The sequence below is a fragment of the Trachemys scripta genome, chromosome 12 (assembly GCF_013100865.1).
Source record: "Trachemys scripta elegans isolate TJP31775 chromosome 12, CAS_Tse_1.0, whole genome shotgun sequence".
NCBI classification, from domain to species: domain Eukaryota; kingdom Metazoa; phylum Chordata; order Testudines; family Emydidae; genus Trachemys; species Trachemys scripta.
The window spans coordinates 18,986,947-19,008,229 of NC_048309.1; the positions used below are offsets into that span (position 1 = coordinate 18,986,947).

A 21,283-nucleotide genomic window follows, 5' to 3' on the forward strand; every position below is an offset into this window, starting at 1 on the left:
TGTGGTCACTTTCTGCCAGTATTTCAGCAAACAAGTGTGCTGGCCGAGACAGTGAATTTTAAGGGACTATTCAAGCATATCATTCATGTAAAGCAAATTTTACATTTGTAATCCCGACTATTCAGACCAGAAACCTGATTCCAAGAGCTCTGCTTAGCTGATCAGGGAACAGAAATACTCCAGGGGTCCAGTTTGCATTTTGAACGTCGAATGCAACATGCTGCCTGTGACTGATCAGCAGAGCAAGAACCACTGGCAGTAATTACTTGGCTTGCTTTTGGCTCCTGTTCAAGCCATGCCACCTACAACTGCTGATCCTGAGAGCTTCTGGGGAACACAGAGATATGTAGCAGAGTATAAAGAACAGGAGTACTTGTGGCACCTTAGAGACTAACAAATTTATTAGAGCATAAGCTTTCGTGGACTACAGCCCACTTCTTCGGATGCATATCTAAGTCTCTAAGGTGCCACAAGTACTCCTGTTCTTTTTACGGATACAGACTATCACGGCTTCTACTCTGTAGCAGAGTATGTGCTCCAAAGGAACAGGGCCTTTCAGTCTCCCTGCAGTGGACTATCTAGCCGTTCAATCTCTTTTTCTCCCTTCCTCCAAGTATTAACTGAGGTTTTGAGCCTGGCCTGGAAGTTGATTGACTCCTGCTAAAAAATCAGTGGTGTGAGCAGTATGCTGCTAACTCTGGCCTGTATAGGGTGACTCCTACCAAAGGTGGGGGTAGGAGAGAAGTATAGGATTTATTTTAGCCACCCTGCCCTGCCTGCACTCTCCTGTCAATCATAAAGAGACCCATTCAGGACCATTTATTTCTGGCTGCAACTAGATTATTTGGAGGCCATTTCACCAGTTGTTCAGTCTCCTCAAAATAGCGCCCAGCGGCCTCCCCACCCGCCTTGGGTTCCTCGCCTCTCAGCTGGTGCCGTCTTCTCCCTCTGTGAGATTGATTTTTCTTGTGTGAATTATTCAAACATGCCGGCACTCCCCACCTCTCTCACTCTCCGGCGTTTGCTCAGCCTGTGCCTTGTCGCCTGCCTCTAAGTGGGACATTTCAGCGAGGCCCTTTCCCTGCAGGATTTTTGCCCCTTTTAGTTACACCCGTGATACTGGCTGGGACACTGTGCAGAATACTTACTAAAGGGCTGGTGCGATTTGCACTGGCAACGTAGGCACTCTTTTTGCACCCGTCTAAATGAACAGCACTTTGTATTTCTAACTACTTGAGTGGCACCCACAAAAGAGGGGCCGCCCTCTTGGGGTATGTCTTCACTGCACAATTACCAAGGCCCCTATGTGGGTTTTAGCCCAAACCCCCCAACTGTCCACACAAAAAAACCTCTGACCTGTGTTTGGAGGTGCTTTAAGTCTGGGCTGGTTGGCCCGGTTGAGAGTGTGGGTTAGAACCTGGGTGCTTCACTCAAGCTGGAAACTGCTCACCTTGTAGTGAGGATGCAGGCAAAATCACTCAAGTAACGACAGTCCTCCGATGCTTTCCCACGATTCCACCCAGGGAATAGACAAGTTCTCACACAATTGACATAATTAACTGGGAATGACTCCTAGAGCCTCTCAGCACAAAGAAAAAAAGGTTACCTGCCTTTCGTAACTGTTGTTCTTTGAGATGTGTTGCTCATGTCCATTCCATTCTAGGTACGTGCGCACACATGTGCGTGAACATCAGAGATTTTTGCCTTATTGGTACCGGTAAAGCCGGCTGTAGCGCCCTCTAGATTGCCGCACTTATGCCGCGGTATATCCCTACACCCTCTCAGTTCCTTCTTGCCGACAACTCCGACCAAGGGGCAGGAGGGCGGGTAATGGAATGGACATGAGCAACACATCTCGAAGAACAACAGTTATGAAAGGTAACCATTTTTTCTTCTTCGAGTGCTTGCTCATGTCGATTCCATTCTAGGTGACTCGCAAGCAGTATCCATGGAGGTGGGCTTGGAGTTCATCGTCATGCAGCTTGTAGTTCAGCTCTGCCAAAGCCGGCAGACCTTTCAGGAATCGCCCCTGCTGGGTCAGTGCGTAGTGCAATGTGAACGTATGGACGGATGACCAGGTGGCGGCCCGACAGATCTCTTGGATCGGCACCTGTGCCAGGAAGGCCACCAAAGACGCCTGAGCTGTAGTGGAATGAACCGTCACAACCACTGATGGGGGCACTGTCACCAGCTCGTAGCGCTGGCGGGTGCACGCCGTGATCCAAGACAAAATTCTCTGGCCTGACACCCGGCAGCTCTTCATCCTGTCCGCGACAGCAACGAACAACTGCATAGGGAACGGCCGCATTCTATCGATGTAGAAGGCCAGCACCCGTCTGAAGTCCAATGTATGCAACCTGTGCCCCTCATCTGATGCATGAGGCTTTGGATAGAGGACTGGTAAGTAACTGTCCTGGCCCATGTGGAACTGGGAAACAACCTTGGGCAGAAAAGCTGGATGTGGGTGCAGCTGGACCTTGTCCTTGTAGAAGACCGTATAGGGCGGCTTCGACGTAAGCGCCCTGATCTCGGACTCCCGCTGTGCCGACATTATAGCGACCAAGAAGGACGCCTTCCAGGGAAGGAGCAGGAGGGAGCAGGAAGCTAGGGGTTCAAAAGGAGGGCCCGTGAGCTTCAAGAGCACCAGATTCAGGTCCCACGGGGGAACCGGGTCTCGGACGTGTGGGTACAGGCACTCTAGACCTTTCAGGAATTGTGCCATCATGGGATGGGCAAAGACAGACCTGCCCTGAAGCGGAGGGTGGAATGCAGAAATGGCCACCAGGTGCACCCTGACCGAAGACAGCGACAAGCCCTGGAGTTTTAGATGCAGCATACAGTCCAGGATGTCCTGCAACGAGGCCTCCTCAGGACAAACACGCTTATCCAAGGTCCAACATGCGAAGTGTTTCCACTTGGCCACCGAGGTAGCCATGGTGGAAGGCTTCCTGCTGCCCAGCAGGACCTGCTGGACCGCTGCAGAGCACTCTCGCTCATCCATGCTTAGACACAGAGCAGCCACGCCGTCAGGTGCAGCGACGCCAGGTTCAGGTGCAGCAGATTGCCGTGGTTCTGGGATCGCAGATCCGGACGGAGAGGTAACTGCAGCGGGTTGGCCACCGAAAGACTCAGCAGCCTGCCGAACCAGTGCTGGTAATTCTCATTGCCACGCGGGGCAATGAGAATGGCGCACGCTCTGTCTTGCTTCACCTTTAGCAGGACGCTGTGGATAAGCGGCACTGGTGGAAAGGTGTACATCAGCGCTCCCGACCATGGGATCAGGAAGATGTCCAACAGGGAACCCTTGTCCCCGCATATATGAAGCAGAACACGTGGCACTTCCTGTTCTGCCTGGACATAAACAGGTCCACCTGGGGAGTCCCCCATCGTCAGATTGACCACCTCCGGATGGAGTGACCACTCATGGTGAGAGGAGAAGGCCTGCTGAGGCGATCTGTCAGGATGTTCCTGGTTCCAGGTATGTTAGCAGCCACCAGGTGGATGGCGTTCTGCATACAAAGGACCCAGAAGCTGAGCTCCGCGTGCCTGTTGATGTAATACATTGCGACTGTTGTCCGTGAGGACCTGCACCACCTTGCCTTTCAGGTGGGACAAAAATGCCTGATAGGCCAGGCGCACCATCTTGAGCTCCCTGACATTGATATGAAGAGCTAAGTCGTGCTGCATCCAGCGACCTTGGGTGCTGAGCTCGCCTACGTGGGCTCCGCAGCCCAGATCTGACGCGTCCGAGACCAGAGTGAGCGACAGTGATGGGGACACAAAGGGAATCCCCCGCAGCACTGACTTGGGGTCTAGCCACCAGTTCAAGAGCGAGAGGACGTGGTCCAGCACAGTGACCGCTCGGTCTAGGGGATGCCTGCTGGGAACGTAGACTGTTGCTAGCCACATTTGCAGGGGTCACAGATGAAGCCTGGCATGCCTGACCATGTACGTGCACGCTGCCATGTGGCCCATCAGCCGCAGGCAAGTGAGGGCCGTGGTGATCGGATGTCTCCTCACGTGGGCAATGAGATCCACCATGGCCTGAGAGTGTATTTCCGGAAGGAAGGCCCGGGAATTGAGAACCACTCCAATAAACTCTATGCACTGGACCAGTATTAACGTGCACTTTTCCGTGTTTATCAACAGGCCCAGGTCGCTGCAGGTGGAGCATACCAGGTCGAGGCTTCTCCGCACCTGTCCCAGAGACCTGCCCTTGATGAACCCATCGTCAAGGTACAGAAAGATCTGGACCCTCCAGTGTCTGAGGTAAGGCGCTACTGGCGCTATGCATTTCGTGAACACCCTGGGGGCTGAGGACAAGTCGAATGGTAGCACCATAAGCTGGAAGTGGCGCCCTGCCACTATGAAATACAAGAACCGTCTGTGTCCTGGGAATATGGAGACATGGAAATAAGCGTCCTTTAAGTTGAGAACGGAGTACCAGTCCCCTGGATCCAGGGAGGGGATAATGGAGGCCAGGGAGACCATGTGGAACTTCAACTTCTTGAGAGACTTGTTGAGGCCACGCAGGTCCAGGATGGGTCTGAGGCCCCAGGATGGCCTTCGGGATTAGGAAGTATCGGGAGTAGAATCTTCTTTCTTCCATGTCCTGAGGAACCGCCTCAACTGCAGAAGCTTGTCGATCTCCTGAACCAGGAGTTGCTCATGAGAGGGACGGGGAAGCAGGGGAGTGGGAAGGAGGGGTATTGACAAACTGCAGGGTATAGGCCTGAGCTACTATGTCCAGGACCCAGCGGTCCAAGGTAACCTGCGACCAGGCCGAGTGGCAGGGAGAAAGGTGGTTGAGGAAAGGATGGGCAGGATCCGCCCAGCTGACTGGGGAATCGCTCTCGAGTGCATCCTCAAAACGATCGTTTTTAGCCCCCTCGGGTGCTTAGCAGGTCCGGGTTGGGCTGGTGAGAGAGAGGAGGAAGGGCGGCGACGGCTAAACCCGGTGTCCCTTCTCCTTGCATGCCCAACGAACGAAGGGTAGCCTTAGTGTCCTTCAACCCATGTAGCCTGGTGTTCATCTGATCGGAGAAGAGCCCAAATCTGTCAAAGGGGAGGTCTTGAATTGAGGCCTGCATCTCCTGGAAAAGGCCCGCCATTTGGAACCAGAAGTTGCGTCGCATAACCCCCGCCAATGCGACAACCCTCACTGCCGAGCTGCTGCGGTCCCTTCTTATACCAGGGTACCAAACTCCTGAGTCTGATCCCAAGGAAGGGAGTCCTGGAACTTCTGGAGGCTGTCCCAGTGATTAAAATTGTATTGGCCCGGCAGGGCCTGATGGTTTGCCACCCAAAATTGTAAGCTGACTGTTGAATAAATTTTTCTGCCAAATAAATCAAGTTTCTTGGCTTCTTTGTTCTTGGGGGTAGAGGTAGGGGGGGACCTGCTTGTCCTTCTCATTGGCTGCTGACACCACCAGCAAGCACGGGGTGAGGGTGGGTATACAAGCACTCGAAACCTTTGGCCGGCACAAAGTACTTTTTCTTGGCCGTTTCGAGGTGGGTGGGGTAGAGGATGGGGTCTGCCACAGAGCCTTAGCAATCTTGAGGACCCCATCATGTACAGATTGGGCAATCCGGGGGAGCATAGAGGCTGAGAGGACATTGAAAAGGGTGTCCTCCTGCTCTGCCATCTCCTGCACTTCCAGCCCCAAGTTCTCGGCCACCCACCTGAGAAGGGCTTGGTGTTCTTTAAAGTCATCTGGGGGGCTGGCCCTGGAACGTTCCACGACCACCTCCTCCGGAGAAGAGGAGGCGGCCCTGGCTACCAGTGGAGGCGCCGAGGGCTTGGCAGCCACTGGAGAGGGAGGTTTGGGGGTGGGCACCGGATCCTCCACCCTGACCTCAGAGCGAGCTTCTGGTACCGGGCCTGGTGCTGGTGGGGCTGTCGATCTTCGCTCTGACACGGCCACTGATGCATGCTGCGAAGGAGGCATTGTCATCACCAGAACTCCCCATGCTCCCCAATATGGCCACTATGTTGGCCACTGGCCTTGCTGCCACTGCGGTGCCGTGGATGGCAGAGCAGTTTCCGGTGCCCAATCCCATCATGGAGACTGAGGCAATGGGCTGAATTGGGCCTCTGAACCAGAGGAACCACTCTCCAGCGACCAGGAAGGAGCCGTCGACTCCTGGGTCTGCTTGCTGTTTGTGGCTACTGATGAGCGCTGGCCACAAGTAAGTGACCGGTTGTTATACTGGGGAGAATGGTCCCAGTACCGGGGAGAACTGGCGTCGGGGGGAATGGTGCCACGGAGACTGGTAACACAAGGGGGAGTGGTCCCACGCTGCCGGCAACCAAGACCGACGTCTAGATGCGGATCAGCGAGAGTGCGAACTGTGCTCTCTCTGCGCCTGGGTTTGGGATGACGACGGTGCAGGCAGGATGGTGGGTCCCAGTCTGCTCACCAGAGTCAGTGATGGACCTTTAAGAGGGCTAAGAGCTCCAGCTGCAGAGGCAGGCTTGTGTTGCTCTGGAGAAGGTTGGCGGACAGGCCTGGTCTCTCTACTGGATAACCCCGGGCCTTCTTGCTTGGCACTGGCAGGTGCTTCTTTGCCTTCTTCTTCAGCAACAAGAAACAGCAAACGTTGCCAAGAGGAGCTGGGCACCGGTGGCGCACTGTGCACAGAGGCCGAAGTACTCAGTACGGCCTGTGCAGAGGGCTCGGAAGCCGGGCGGACAGCGAACTCCATCAGGAGAGCCCTGAGGCGAATGTCCCTCTCCTTCTGGGTGTGAGGCCAAAAGTTCTTACAGATTTGGCAACGCTCCTTGATGTGTGATTCCCCCAAGGCAGCTGTTGGGGGGGTCACTCACAGGCATAGGTCTGCCACAGACCGAGCAGGGCTTAAACCTGGGAGCTCGGGGCATGCCCCGCTTGGGGCGAAGTCCCCGCTGAGACCTTAACTATCAGCTAACTATGCACTTAACAACTACTTAACACTAACTACAATCAAACAAAGGCCTGAAGGCATGAAGTCCAATGGGAGAAACCGCTAGCTCTTGACAAGAGAGGTGCTCTGGCTGACCACCATGGTGGTAAGAAGGAACTGAGAGGGTGTGGGCTGGCAGTGCCTGATAAATCGCGGCATGAGCATGGCACTCTAGAGGGCACTACAGCCGGTCCTTTGGGTACCACTGAGGCAAAAATCTCTGATGGCCGCGCACATGGGCGCACGCACACCTAGAATGGAATCGACATGAGCAAGCACTCGAAGAAGAACCACGGGATATGTCCCCAGGGATGCATGGTCAAGTGCAGAACCAGTGAGGACACAGTAACATAGGTGTAGCTTTGCTGTGGGGATGCTAACAGCCAGGCTAGGCTAATCTGGGTGCTGAGACTTGCGTCCCAATCCCCCAAGCTAACTCTGCAGTGAAGACATACCCTTGGGAACATAGCTGTGTTCAGGACTCCTCTCACAAGAGCTGGGCAAATAATGGCCTTTTCAGTTCACTGATAGTTCTGAAAAATCAGGACAAAAATTGTTTCAAGTCTAACCAAAAATGAAATTTTTTTGAGTTTTCAGTGAAGCAAAGTAAAAAAAAAATCATTTTGGCTTGAAAGAAATATTTTGGTTGATCCAAAATGAAACGTTTGGTTTTTAATCTAAGCAGTGCTTGTACGTTTTTGCATTTAAAAAAAAATAAGACAGAATTGTTGCAATAAAAAGTTATTTTGACTCCAAAAACTCAAAACATTTCATTTTGAAAACATTGACGTAAAAGGTTTCGACTTTTTCAGATTTTTTTCCATCTGAACCAAACTGACAAAACTGACATGAATTTGTGAAACTTTTGCTATTGCCAAAAAGTTTCATCCAAAAATTTTTACCCAGCTCTACTTCGCACCCATAACAGAGGGGGAAGGATGCATCTACAATGAGACATCACACTGCCAGATGTGTGCAACCAATCATGGCCTGAATCCGGAGGAGACAGCACTGTGAATAGAAATGACTGATGTGTCACATGATGAGAAGTCATGGGAGTTACTGCCATGGGTTGAAACCATGCAAAAGTGAATAAATGACATTTATTTTCTCTTTTGTGTACATGTGATTTCTGGGTCTTTATTTGATCCCCATAAACTCAAGTCTGCAGATAAACTGGAGGTTGTTGTATTATTTAAAAATCACGTACTTAAAATAAAACTCAGTAAAAGAGAGAGGAACAGCTTAACATAAGAAAGATTGACATGAAGGAATTCCATTTGTATAACACTTGGTTGGAATTTGATTGCTAGTTGGCCAGATTCTCAGTTACGCTACGTTTATGCCCTTTTAAACTGGCAGAGTGGTATAAAGGGATTTGAATGTAAATGAAAATTCAGGCCATTACAGTTTTGTTTACAGATGCATGTTTTCCTGGTAGTGTTGTATCATTTTGCTTTTCTGTACTCCACTCTCTCAATAAAACATAATTTGCATTAAAAAGAGAGAAAAGAAGGAAAACAGGAATGCTAATAAAATATTAGAAGATGCAAGAATCTGATGTAACTCTAAATTCAAAAGGCGTTTAGCTGATTCAAGCATTTGAGGTTTGAAGCAGGAATGACATGCTGTTTCAGCCCAGGGGGGGTGGGGGGGACATTTTGCAAAGAGTGTACAAATTACATCATGGAATCACCACAGATGCAAAAAAATCTAAATATATACTTAAAAAAATCCCACACTGGGAATTCCAATTTCCTCTTACATGCATGCTATAAATACCCTGGTGTGTGCTGGGTGAATTGTGGAACCATAAGTGACAGCTGACAGTCTCATGCTGGGATCAAATGAGCTATTGTTAACTGAAGCGTCATATGTTGGCTCACAAACATGCCAACGTGTGATGGTGCTTCCCAGCTTAAAGCCAGCTACAACAGAATTGACCATGCTTTGGGTACCCAGGAAGTCCTCCCACAGAGTGATGTATCTCGGCTATTATAGCCAGGGACAACAGAAGTCTGCAGGGAATTTGGACGATATCTGTGGGGATTTTTCTCCTTCAACCTGCAGAATTTCTCTCTGTGTTGGAGAGGAGCAATTTTTCTTTCCTACTGTGTGTCCTGTTTTCATGTTAATACCAGAGATCAGTGTAATTCTCAAGGTATTCAAACCAAAGGAGAAGTAAGCATCACAGCCTACTGGTTAACGAAGGGGATTGGGAGTCTGGACACTTGGGTTCTATTCCCATCTCTGCTACTGATTTCCTGTATTACCTTAGGCAAATCACCAAGCCTCTTTGTAAATTCAGGCACTGAGAGGTGGAGTGACTTGCTTGAGTTAACAAAACAAGTCAGGAGAAAGATGTCAGAGTTAGGACTGCAAGTTGTCTGCACTAGCCACTAGATCTGCTCCCTCAGTCGACAAAGTCAGGTTTACAAAACGTAAGAAGAATTCATTTCCAGTTGGCTGTAGTTCGGGAAAGTTTCTGGCATTTATGACCAAGTTCTAGTAGTAAACATCACATCTATTAACTCCCTACTGCTCGATCTCAAGAAATAGCCTGCCAAGGATTTTCTTAACAGAATAATCTGCATCCGTGAGAAGAAATTAAATAGTAATGAATGATAATATTTTGCAGTAGTAACTTTCTCACCGCATTTTATAGGCATTAACTAGCTAAACCTGACAACCCCTGTCCAGTGTGGAGACACATGAAACTATGAATTCCTCTGGCAAAGCTGGACCAACAAAAATCAAGGTAAAGCTCTTCAAAAATGCAGGCCTGCATACGATGAACTGCTCCAACACCCAGTGCACAAGCAGTGGGTTATGGGAACACAATTGGGGCCCAGAAAAATCTGCAGCCAGACCTATAGAAAGGGCGGGGTGCGAGCACCAATTTCTTTAATTCTTTATTTGCTTCTTTTCCTCCAAGTCATTTCTAGCCCTTGCTGACCTGGGGAGCAAAAAGCTTTTGGGAAAGTGTCTTGGGTCAGTATCACTGAGTAAACTGGCCAGTCCACATTGTACCAATGGGCAGCGTTCGACCCCCTGGGAAATCGCAAAACACTCCTCTGCTCTTCTCAGCCTCGGTACCTCTTGCACCCTCCCTCTCCCTGCTGATTGGGGCACAGTAGAAGTTGCTCCCCCAGCTTACCTGGCTGATAGAAGTCTGGAGACAGTTCCCTGGCCATAGTCCTGGCTACGCTCGATTCACTGTTAGCTGCCTGAGCTGCTTGCTCAGCTCCATCTGCCTTGGCTTTGGCATGGGAGGTCCTGTGAAGAAAACACCACCACGACATTAAGTATCTCCCGAAGCTATGATCAGCATGGCCCAAGCACATGGCATGGGCTACACAGAGAACACTGAAGAATTAAAAATCTGGCACCTCATTTCCCAATAATCCCTTTGACAAGTGGGCTGAAGGAGCAGTGAAAAGTTTACCAGCCAACTAGTCATTTTCCTAGGATGTTTCCTGCCACCCCTACTGCCATAAACCTGGGCACCATTACGTAGTTAAAAACAGACATGATTGTTACCCATCGACAGGTGGCAAACTAGCACTGCACTAAGCTAACCCCACCTGCCAGCAAACAGAAGCCACCCAATGGAAATGAAAATCCACAGCCTATGGACAGCCAAGCAAAACGGAACAGACTGGCAAATAAGATAGTTGCACAACTGCTTAAGCATAGTGTGCGTCCACGTGCACACCTACCTGTGCATAATAGGGTAACAGTGCTTGCAAATGTGCCTAATTAGCCAGTAATTACGCTAACAAACGTCACAGCTCTATTGCATGGATTCCACACCTTCAACCTTGGGGACTTGGAGCAGGAGTGCCCCAGCCAATTACACCTGCTGTAGTGGGACACGGAAGGAAAGGCCCTCTCCGAGATGTAGCATCCTTGCATTCTGTAGGATGGGATTCCATTTCCATACCCAGGGAACACCAAGGAACACTCCTTTCCCCTACCTTTTGTCAGTTTGTTTGTATTTAAAATTATAAGTTCTTGGGGCAGGGACCATGCCCTCATATGTGTCTTGCATAGTTTGGGCACTTATACAATGTACATGACAACAACATTATGGCCTAAGGGCCAATTGCAGCCTCAAAAATCTCAAGTGTGGTACACAGAAAATTTCATCTTTCCTGAATAGGAGCAGGCTATGGAACTGCAGATCTCAGCATGAAACAGTGGGCAAAGTTTGGCAAGTTCTGTCCTGAGTGCCTCTCAAGTGACCATAAAAGAAACAAGAGTTCAGTCTTTCAGGCAGATTCCCCTATCCATACCAACCTCCAGAGCTGCCCTTGTAATATGAAAACCACCACGGTGGCACAGATGTCTCCTCTTCCATACCTTGGCTTCTTGAGTCCTGTAGAGAAACATCTCCTGCTTGCTTCATAAGGCTAACTAAGTTATCTGTCTGTCTGTGATATTGCTAAGATACCTAGCATTTTGGTCCCTATGATCTTCACATGAGAAGTTAAGCTAGCTTTGGAACAAAGATGCCTGTTTAGTATGAATAGGGTGACCAGATGTCCCAATAAAATCGGGACTGTCCCAATATTTAGGTGTTTGTCCCAATATTTCACACTCCAGTGAGGTTTTGTTTTTGTTTTTTTGCTCCGCCGGCAGCACTCCGTTTTTTGTTGTTGTTTTTTTCTCCGCCGGTGACCCCCTCCCTCCCATGTGTCCCAATATTTTCTTCCTCTCATCTGGTCACCCTAAGTATGAAGCTGACTTCAACAATGAAATTGAGCCTTCAGAACAGAAGAGAACAATTCTGTGCACACACAAGCCACCTTGTTCCATCCAAGGCTAAGAATACTTGTTTTCCTAACACAGTCATGAAGACCAGATTTTCAGCAGCTTCCAGAATCACACCAATCCATATTCGTGGCTATGTAAATGTGCATATACAAAACCACATGTATTTATATGCATAAGGACAGTTAGATGTATGATTATCGATCTGTATGTGTAAACATGAATACTATTAATTACAAGCATTAATTCAGCCTTGCAATAATCTGTGAGCTAGTTAAGTGACATGCAGTGATCCTTTTCCCCACACTGATACACAGACCCCTTTGGGGTGAAGTACAGATGCTGTTTGATGGCACACAATGGTAGAGCAACATCTCAGAACTGGAACTGAGGAAAGATACTCTATTCTGCAAAGGGAATTTTAGATAGAATGTAATCACCAGAGTTTCAATTTAGCCAGGACACCAGGATTAATTCTCTTTCACCAAATACCCATTTACATATGCATGAGGGGGGAGGGTGTTGGCGCACACAAATATTGCTGGTGCAATAAAAGAGGCTGCTCAAATTTTGCCCCCAAGTTTCTTTACGATGAAAAGCGAGAGAACTTCCATGATTCTTGGTTGCAAAGATTATGGAAAAGAATTAAATGGCTAGCATGTTCCCAAAACTTCATGCTCAGCAATGCTGTAAAATACCTGTGAACTAGAAGGACATTCTGACTCTTAACATGCAAATGACCACAATATACATCCCCCCTATGCTTCAGAATTCCTGTATCTGGAATCATCTCCCTTTATGTTGGAAACAGGAGTCATCCTATTGCTTACATTTACCCATCATCTTCCTTCTTAGCTTGTAAGCTGAGCTGTCTCAGATAAAAATTGTAGAAAACTGTTTTTCTGTCCAAAATTATTAGAGCTCCTGAAACATCCAGAGACACTAGCTGATGAGACAGAAGTCTGCAATTTTAAACCTCGACTGCATGCAGGAGATCACAGGAAGCTGTAAACAGAGAAAGTGTCTCCTTTTTTGGTAGCATATAATCAGTGTGATTAATTCCACTACAATCTGGGGAGGGCCTAGTGGCATATTTATGTGCTTTTCGTGCCTGGGGAATCGGGGTGGATTCACAGTGCTCAGCGCAGAGCCTGAAAGCAGCCTTCACCTTGCAGAGAGGTGCTCCTTTTAACTCTCCAAAGTAATGCTCCGGGAAAGAGTGCAGCTTGACAAACACTAACAGTTCCGTTCTTGCACTTGGATCCTGGAGGGGGCAATCCAGAGAAAGAAGCCCGGGCTTTAGCTACTAAATTAGGATGGGAATCTCAGCACTTGCCCTACAGTGTCTGAGGATGTTGTCTGCCCCATTGATCAAGTGGTTGAAGTTGCATGCTTGGGGCTAGAACGGGCCACCCTTGTGTGTGTTGGTGAGCGCTCATTCCCTTGTTGTCCCATTGAAGAGGATGGGCCAGATCTTCTGTTCCTCTAGCATAGGGACAGAGGGGTTTTAAGCCACCATTGCAACTTCCACATTCCTGAGCTTCTCTTGGCCCTTGTTTTAAGTCAGAGCTGCCTCATGGCCACCCTAACTTATATTCATGCTGTGGCCATGTCCCCTTCCTCCCCCAACACACCCTCTATGCTGGGGGCTGTGAGAGAGGCAGTGTAGAGCCATTCTGAGGTACCATGATCCCCAGAGGCCATCTCTGCTAGGTTTATTGCTGGTAGAGTGGCATGAAGAGGCTGGAGCAGAGCAGAGACTCTGGTCCAGTGGGACCACTTGTGGGAGCACGTGCTTGCCATGGCTAGGAAGGGCTGCACAAATCCAGCCCTTCTTGTGGTATCTGGCTCCTAAACCAAAGCCCAGGGTTTGTGAAGAATGGGGTATTGGGATGTTCAGTAGCAGAATGTCCAAGGGAGAGACATATGATAGAATAAGAAACAAACATTCTCAGACTGGGAGACATCAGGCAGGCACATTCCTATTTGCAGCCACCTCAACTTGCCATTCTGGGGCTAAATTGGATGGAGGGTCACCTCCCTATCATCAGGCTGCTTGCCTTTAGTATATTGCGGTATGGGCTAACATGATAGTAGGGCCTCGCCCTTAGGTGATTAACTTGAATGTACTTTTAGGGAACTAAAACTAGGAACCAGCTCTGGATGCATTAGGGCTTGTCTACACAGGGACATTGAAGATAATTAATCCAAATTAACTAAAGATCTGAATTTGAAGTGGATTAGTTAAACTGCATTAAAAACCCTGTGTGAACATCCTCATTTAAAATTAAAGTCGCCTTAATTCAGTTTAGTTTAATTCACTTCCAAAGTGAATTATGCTAAATCGAATTAAGGCCACTTTCATTCTGAATAACTGCATCCACACCGGAATTCAATGCAGTTTAACAAATCCACCTCAAATTCACACTGTTAGTTCATTCAGATTTATTTTCCTGGATGCCCCTGTGTAGACATGACCTCAGTCTCTCCCTGAAGGGCAAAGAGAGGAAGTGATTTGCCATGTGAAGAGGTACCATCTTATTCCCTTTCTAGAGTTTGCAAATTGACAAGGCCTGAGACATAGTTGCCATCAGTCATGTCACATACTGATTTATGGTGAGGTGTGGAAGGTCAGAGCTTTCAGATCTCCTGTCTCACTCAGCCTTGGTCAGCACAAACACCCCAAGTGGGACATTGCATGGCTCAGTTATTAGAACAAGCTATTCAAGCAGAGGATGGTAAGGGACTTGGAGCGGGTGCATACGGCTCTCTAGTGGGCGCCTGGTGCCACGTTGATACCCGAAAGTGGGCTTCCCTCCTCACTGGTGCGTGAGGAATGCACACGCTAACATGTTAGCAACAGCCAGTGCAGATACCCCAGCTCATTCCTTAATGCACCAGGATGAAACACAGCTACGCCATGGCCTGGGGGGTTACACCAGACAAGACAACTCCTGATTACGCTAATCCTGTGGCAGTCCCGGTTTGGTACACAGAGGCTTTCCCTCCTCCTAACAGGCTGCTGTATCTCGTGCTTATCAGGCTGCTGCGTGGGGCTCTAGTGATGCTTCCTCTGAAGTAATACAGTTCCTACAGGCCAAGACCCAGGCCAGGCAAGAACAGTACAGTAAAGGCAGCCTGAACCATGTGACCTAGTGCAATGATCCTGTCAGTCCTCCCAAGCTGAGCACGGCTGGGCTGAGTTCAGTGCTTGGATGAGGAAAGCTGCAGGGCCTGGTGATGGCGATCCAGACCTAACCCTAGCATAAGCGGGTGCAACACCTTTGAAGTCAATGGAGCAACTGCGGAGTTACACTGGCGTGAGAGCAGAGCCTAGCTACTTCCTCAAGGGGAACTGCACAGGAGTTCAGGTCTGGAAGAGAAGGAGAGCACACTACCCAACTGAAAGGGCAGCAGGTCTGTAGCTCAGCAGACTGTAGTCGCCTCACTGGGATGTGGGCGGGGCCAATCCTGAGCTCAGTTATTGCAGACGGTGGAGCGAATCTGGATTCTCAACACTGTAATTGGTGATCTGCCCCCCCTTCCCATAGTCTGAGTTTGGGGTCCTCCAGGTGCTGCGTAAATAAGAGATATTGTTATGCTGGCAGCTGATTCCCCTCGCTTTGCGAGGCTGGCCTTTGCCTCACTCCCACTGATGTAGCATTTTCCTGCAATTCTTCTAACACCATGAGCTTGGGGCCTAGGGCTACAACAGCGGCAGCATGCTCTGGAACTACTGCTTAGAAACTGGCACCTTACTCGCATCATGTGTCGAGACTACGAGTCTATGATCTGCCAGGCGCTGGGAGCCTGAGCAGCTGAGTCAGCTCTCAAACCTGTGCCTATGCAACTCAAACAAGCTCTCGTCCCCACGGGCTTTTGTCCACCGCTTCAGTGTCTGATTACCCCACACAGACATCAGGACCCTGCTCCCACCTTAAGATGCTGGCTCCCTGGACTTGTGGGCTACCGTGATTTAGATAATTTATTATAGCACAGGTTCTGGGATTAGTGCCTGGATTTTGCAGACCTTGATGGGCTTTGGAGATAAATATGTTGCATTCAGCTTCCACCGACCGCGTGCTCATAGCCAGGTGATCCTGGGACTGTAGCGGCCAGAGAGATATGAGTGGAGATTGCCACTGTTCATTACCATCTGAGGGGGACCGCTAAGGATTTATTAACATGCTGGACTGGTGGGTGGGGTGGGGAGAAAAGGCACAACTCTACAGCAGAGGAGCTTGTATTCAGCCAGCTGCACTAGGATAGGAACAGGCATGCAATCAGAGTGTTTGTTGGCCAGTCAGATGCTGGTTAGTGATTCTGAATAATAACAAAACCTAGCTCTTACAGAGCCCTTCTGAAATTATGAATTCTTTGTATTACCATAACACCCGGGAGCCCCAGGCATGACCAGGCCCCCATCGCGCTTGGTGCTGTACAAACACAGAACAAAAAGATGGTCCCTGTCCCAGAGAGCTTCCAATCTAGGTACAAGACAAGAGGCAACAAGTGGAGAGACAGATGGGAAAGCACCAGGAAACAACGAGACAATACTGCTCGCTCAGCAAGACGGGCAATGGACTCAGCACACCAGCCGCCTAACCATTGCTACATTTTTTGTAGGCATCATAGCCAAGGAGAGTTTTAAGGAGGGATTTGAAGGAGGACAAAGAAGTAGCTTTTCAGCTATAGACCTCAAAGTGCTTAAGAGGCAGCAATTTCCCCCAAGGCCAGAGCTGGTAAAAAACAGGAACACTTTTTGCAAAAAAATGTAGAAATTTGAATTTTTTCAGCCAGCTCTTTAGCTGGTCAAAAACAGGGTGAATTTTTCCTGAAAAAAGTGACGTTTTTCTACCAACTCTACACAAACATCTAGTGCCACACCAGGGAGCAATTCAAGGGGCAGACAAGCAGGGCAGAGTATTTGTGTGGGAAGGAAGGTGCTGCAGGGACTGGCACCTTTGAAAATTCCACTCTAAACTTACCAGTGCAGAAGTCAATAGCTCTTCTTCAAAACAGAACTACACAATCCACAATCCACATCTAATGTGTAACAGTAAATGGAAAGGAAGGAAAGGGCTCCTTAAAAATCATGACAGAACTCTCTGTCCCAACTAGGAAGGCAGTGATCTAGGAATGTGCCCCTGGGGACAGCCAGCAGCAACCTACATATTAGGGAGCACAGACTTCAGGTTGTAGCAGTGGAGAAGTTCTCTTCCTAATTTCAGCTTCCCAGTCGGCACAGTTAAAAATAGCTTGCATGAATTCTTTGGAAGGGGAGCACTCGTCTAAAGCAGAGGTCAGGAGGAGATGTGCATGTGATGCATGCTGCACACTGCCCATTGCCTCTGGAGTGCACTGCCCTGTATTTTAGTCCCCCTTTCTGGTGCTTTGGGGAGCTGGCATCCTACTATTGATCCAGAATCACTCTGTCCTGTATGGTGATGCTTTTTGCTGCTCTTGAGCCACCAGCATGGCTTGAGATTTAGCTAGCACTCCATTTGAGAGAGTAGAAAAGCTCTAATGCTGTAATAGTTTTTGTACAAGCGCAGGGATACAGCACCATTCCTCTCTCTTCTGGCTGACTCCCAGTAGTGCTGCCGCCCAATCCATTCCTCTGATTGCTACTAAAATCCTCTGAGGGTATCGGAGCTGAAGTTGAGCCCGATCACTAACAGGTGAGCCCATAAGCCAAGCCAATAAACCTGTCTTCTTGGACTGTTCTTGTGTTTTGCGCATCCACATTTCGTTGGACTGTAGATGAGATTAGAATGAGTAGAGCATACTGCAAATGCCAGAGACAGCCCGAGAGCCACTTACAACCTACAGGTGCTGAGTTGACCTTGTAGCCAGAAATAGTGGAATAACTCAGATGCCTGCCCCAACTATTTCACGTTCGGTAGGGAGAGTTATTCTGTGCATGGTACAGGAAGTACAGCCCCATTCAGCACAGCTTTTACCACTCAGTGTTTTGCCTTATCAGACTGATTCAGAGACCTCCATCAGGAATGACTAACTGAGCCCCTTTTTCCTGATCATTCCAAATATCACTGGTTCAAAAATGTGACATGAATTTTCACTAATTAACATGTTAATGAAAGGCAACTTGGCTTCTCTGATCAACCCTGTTTGTTCTATTGTTACAGTCTATTCTCGACACACACCTACCCCGTTTGTTTCATCAGCTTGTTGTGTCCTGTCTCGTAAGCTCTCTGGGGCAGGACTGTCTTCTTAGTTACTAGTTTGTATGGTGCCTAGCACAATGGGGCCCTGGTCCTCTCTGGGATTCCTAAGTGCTACCGTAATACAAATAATAATATGAATGCCTGTATATTACATGCATTAATTTGACAGGTCAGATAACCCTACATATCATGCATGTAACATGTTTGTTGGCCTTTGGTTTTCAGAAAAGTTGGATGTGCAAAATGAAGATAGAATTGCACATCTAACTGAATGCACAATTGCTGCACTTGCAAGTCCAAACTCGATAACTGTATATACAAATGGCTGATTATGTTCATTTTGAGTGTGCAAGTACCTGATTTTGCATGTACAATCACTCTAACTTCACCTGCAAAGTGCAAATCTAACTCTTCTAAAAGTCTGGGTCTTGATGGCTGCTGTCCATTTAATCAATAAATGCCATATTTGGTACATTGCAGTAGTAGTGTATAGGGGCGGGAAAGATATTGTATATTTCAAATATCAAGTCTATTGCATTTTGTCCTTCCCAGGACAATGGGAGCTACAGGAAGCGGCGTGGGCTGAGGGACGTGCTGGCCACTACTTCCTGCAGCCCCCATTGGCCAGGAGTGGCGAACTGTGGCCACTGGGAGCTGCGATCGGCCAAACTTGCAGACACGGCAGGTAAACAAACTGGCCCGGCCCGCCAGGGGCTTACCCTGAACAAGTGCGCCCCTAGTTTGGGAACCACTGGGCTAGATGGCAGCCTCACTATCCGCTCATCCTTTGCATATCAACCTTGTGTGTTTCGTATCTATCCAATTTAGACTGTAAACTCCTTAGACCTCCATCAGGAATGACTAACTGAGCCCCTTTTTGGTCCTGCTAGTGAAGGCAGGGGGCTGGACTCGATGACCTTTCGGGGTCCCTTCCAGTTCTAGGAGATAGGATATCTCCATTAATTAATTAATTAATTAATTAATTAGGGCAGGGTTTTTGCTGATAGTTGTTAATGCTCATGTACACCAAGGGTGCTGTGTAAGTAGTAAATACAATACAATCTAGCAACTACTTAATGCAGGAAATATACTTACTGTTCTACAGCATGTCACTGTATTTTAAAAAAAGATAAAACGTAATAACCTTGAAATTACTTCGATTTCCAATATCATTTCTCAAACAACCCATTTGTGAGATGCACTGGGATTTTCACTCAGTGGTACCAGCACTCAGCTACTGAAGTGATTGGCACTGTGTAAATACCTATGCTAGCTAAACAGTACCTTCTCTCCTTCCTTCTGGCATAAAGGGTAATGCCCAGACCATCTTGTTTTGGAAAAAAGCATTGTTTTTTTAGGGAATGCTTTAGGAGCAAGGAATTGTTGTCAAAGTTCACTGAAATTTAACAAGCTCAGCGAGCATTAGTCTTTATGATTACCTGGCGAATTTTTAAAATACTGAAATGTTATCCTCAGCCCTAAATAGCTCAAAGCCATTTGTATCCTTCAGTGAATGATACTTCCTCACAGAACAGTTAAAGCGATATTAATCTTACAGCAGACGAGTCGGCAGCTATCGTCATCAAGGCGTCTACCAAAGGATCCCCATTCTGAGCAAGGTAAACTGGTTAGCTAAACATTCTAAGGTTTTCTAATTCTCAGTATTGCTTTCTTGCTGCTTCATTAATATACCATGTTCTTTAATGCCGCAGCTCGGGCAGCTATTGACCCAGATGAGGGGCCAACATGAGCAACTGTCTGGGAGTCAGCTGCCGTTCTCTTTCATATAGAGATGCCGCTAATGCAGATTGCAGGCCCCAACATGCAATGCCCAGAGGCAGCTCAGGATGGAACGCTGCCTACTGGGACTTGCAGGCTCCATACGCCACACATATCAGAGATAAAGCCGGCTGTATTAAACAACTACATGGGCCTTGTTTGCCCTGCAAGAGTGGAGGGCCTCAGAGATATCAGTGTAAGGAATGTAACAAATGCTTTAACTCTTACTGCTGTCATCTCCTGCTCCAGGAAGAACACAGAGCCCTGAACTAGAGTTTCAGCTGGTGAAAAGCTTTTCCATTCACCCTCCAACCTGGCTGGAAAGTATGTCATGACAAAGTCAGTGCAGTTCTCTGCAGACAGAAGGGTAGATTCAGTCTCTCACTATTAGCTGCTGCACTTCCTTTCGCCCGATTTCTTGGCCTGCTCCCAGGCTGTTGTCTGCTGCTTTGCCTATTAGCATGAGTATATAACTTCTTTCAATCAGAGTGCACAGCCCAGCAACCCTATGATAACAAATCAGTCTGTGCAGCCCAGTGCCTGCGATCAGCCCCACAGTAATACGCCAAGGCACACTGCCCTCATGCTGTGAACAATCACTGCAAACGCTAGTGATTTAGATTGATAAATTATATAAAAAGATGCTCATCTCATGCTCTGGACACCCCTTTTATAATTATCTTTCACAGTAAGATCAAACTGGATGATGCATTCCACCGACAAATACATCAAAGACAATAAAGCAAAACCCCTTGACAGAAGTCACAGCAATCAAGCTCTTCCAATCTTCAGCCCACTCCCTCCCTGGGATGCATTTGGGCCTAACAGCATGCACCTTAGGTTGACAAATGTGGACTATTCCATACCAAGTGCACACACACGTGTGTGAAGGGGGGTGGAGGAAATCAATTCCAAAATCAAGGATCCCACATGGAGAACACCCTGCCAGCAGTCTCCTCTTGTTCATTTCAAGTGCAGTCTGACTCAGGGAGAAAGGTGGGGTCACAGGACTAAATAGATTCCATGAATGATGAAGAGAGCAAATTTCTCAGTGGTACCAAGATTAAATATGTTGCATTTATTAGTAAAGGTATGTTTTTCTGACTGACAGCCCTGCAAACTACTTGGGTTCAAGAGCTAATCAGGAATGGGTATTTTTGCCTGAGGAAAATGTTGATTTTTCATCAAAAACAAAACCCACATATTGCTCAGTTTTTGGCAACCATAAACCAAAAATATTTTTGGCCTAAAACTGTGAAAAAACAAAATATTTTCAGTATGGGTTTTTCTATTTTCCAACCAACAGAAAAAATTGGAAATTTTCAAGGACATCAAAAAGTTTCGGTGAAAAATGTTCCATTAAAGCAAAAGGGCAATTATTCATTGCAAATAAGCTTTGATACAAATTTTTCTACCAGCCCTTTTGGCCTCAAGGGTCAAAATTCACAGATTGTAAGTCCAGAAGGGACCATTATGATCGTCTAGTCCAACCTCCTGCATAACACAGACTGTGGAATTTCATGCAGTTCTGGGTTATCTCCCTCACAGTACCACCACCAGTCAGAAAGGTTGTGCAGTAAATATAGCCCCTCAGTGACACC

At 47.9% G+C, this 21,283-nt stretch overlaps 1 protein-coding gene across 1 annotated transcript in view; it reads right to left on the reverse strand.

Moving 5' to 3' along the window:
• Positions 1-21,283, reverse strand: part of JPH2 (junctophilin 2) — a 62,963-nt gene that overhangs the window by 10,864 nt on the left and 30,816 nt on the right. Inside the window, exon 3 of the mRNA XM_034787632.1 lies at positions 10,100-10,218. Coding sequence (XP_034643523.1) covers positions 10,100-10,218 — 119 coding nt within the window. The remainder of the gene's footprint in view (positions 1-10,099; positions 10,219-21,283) is intronic.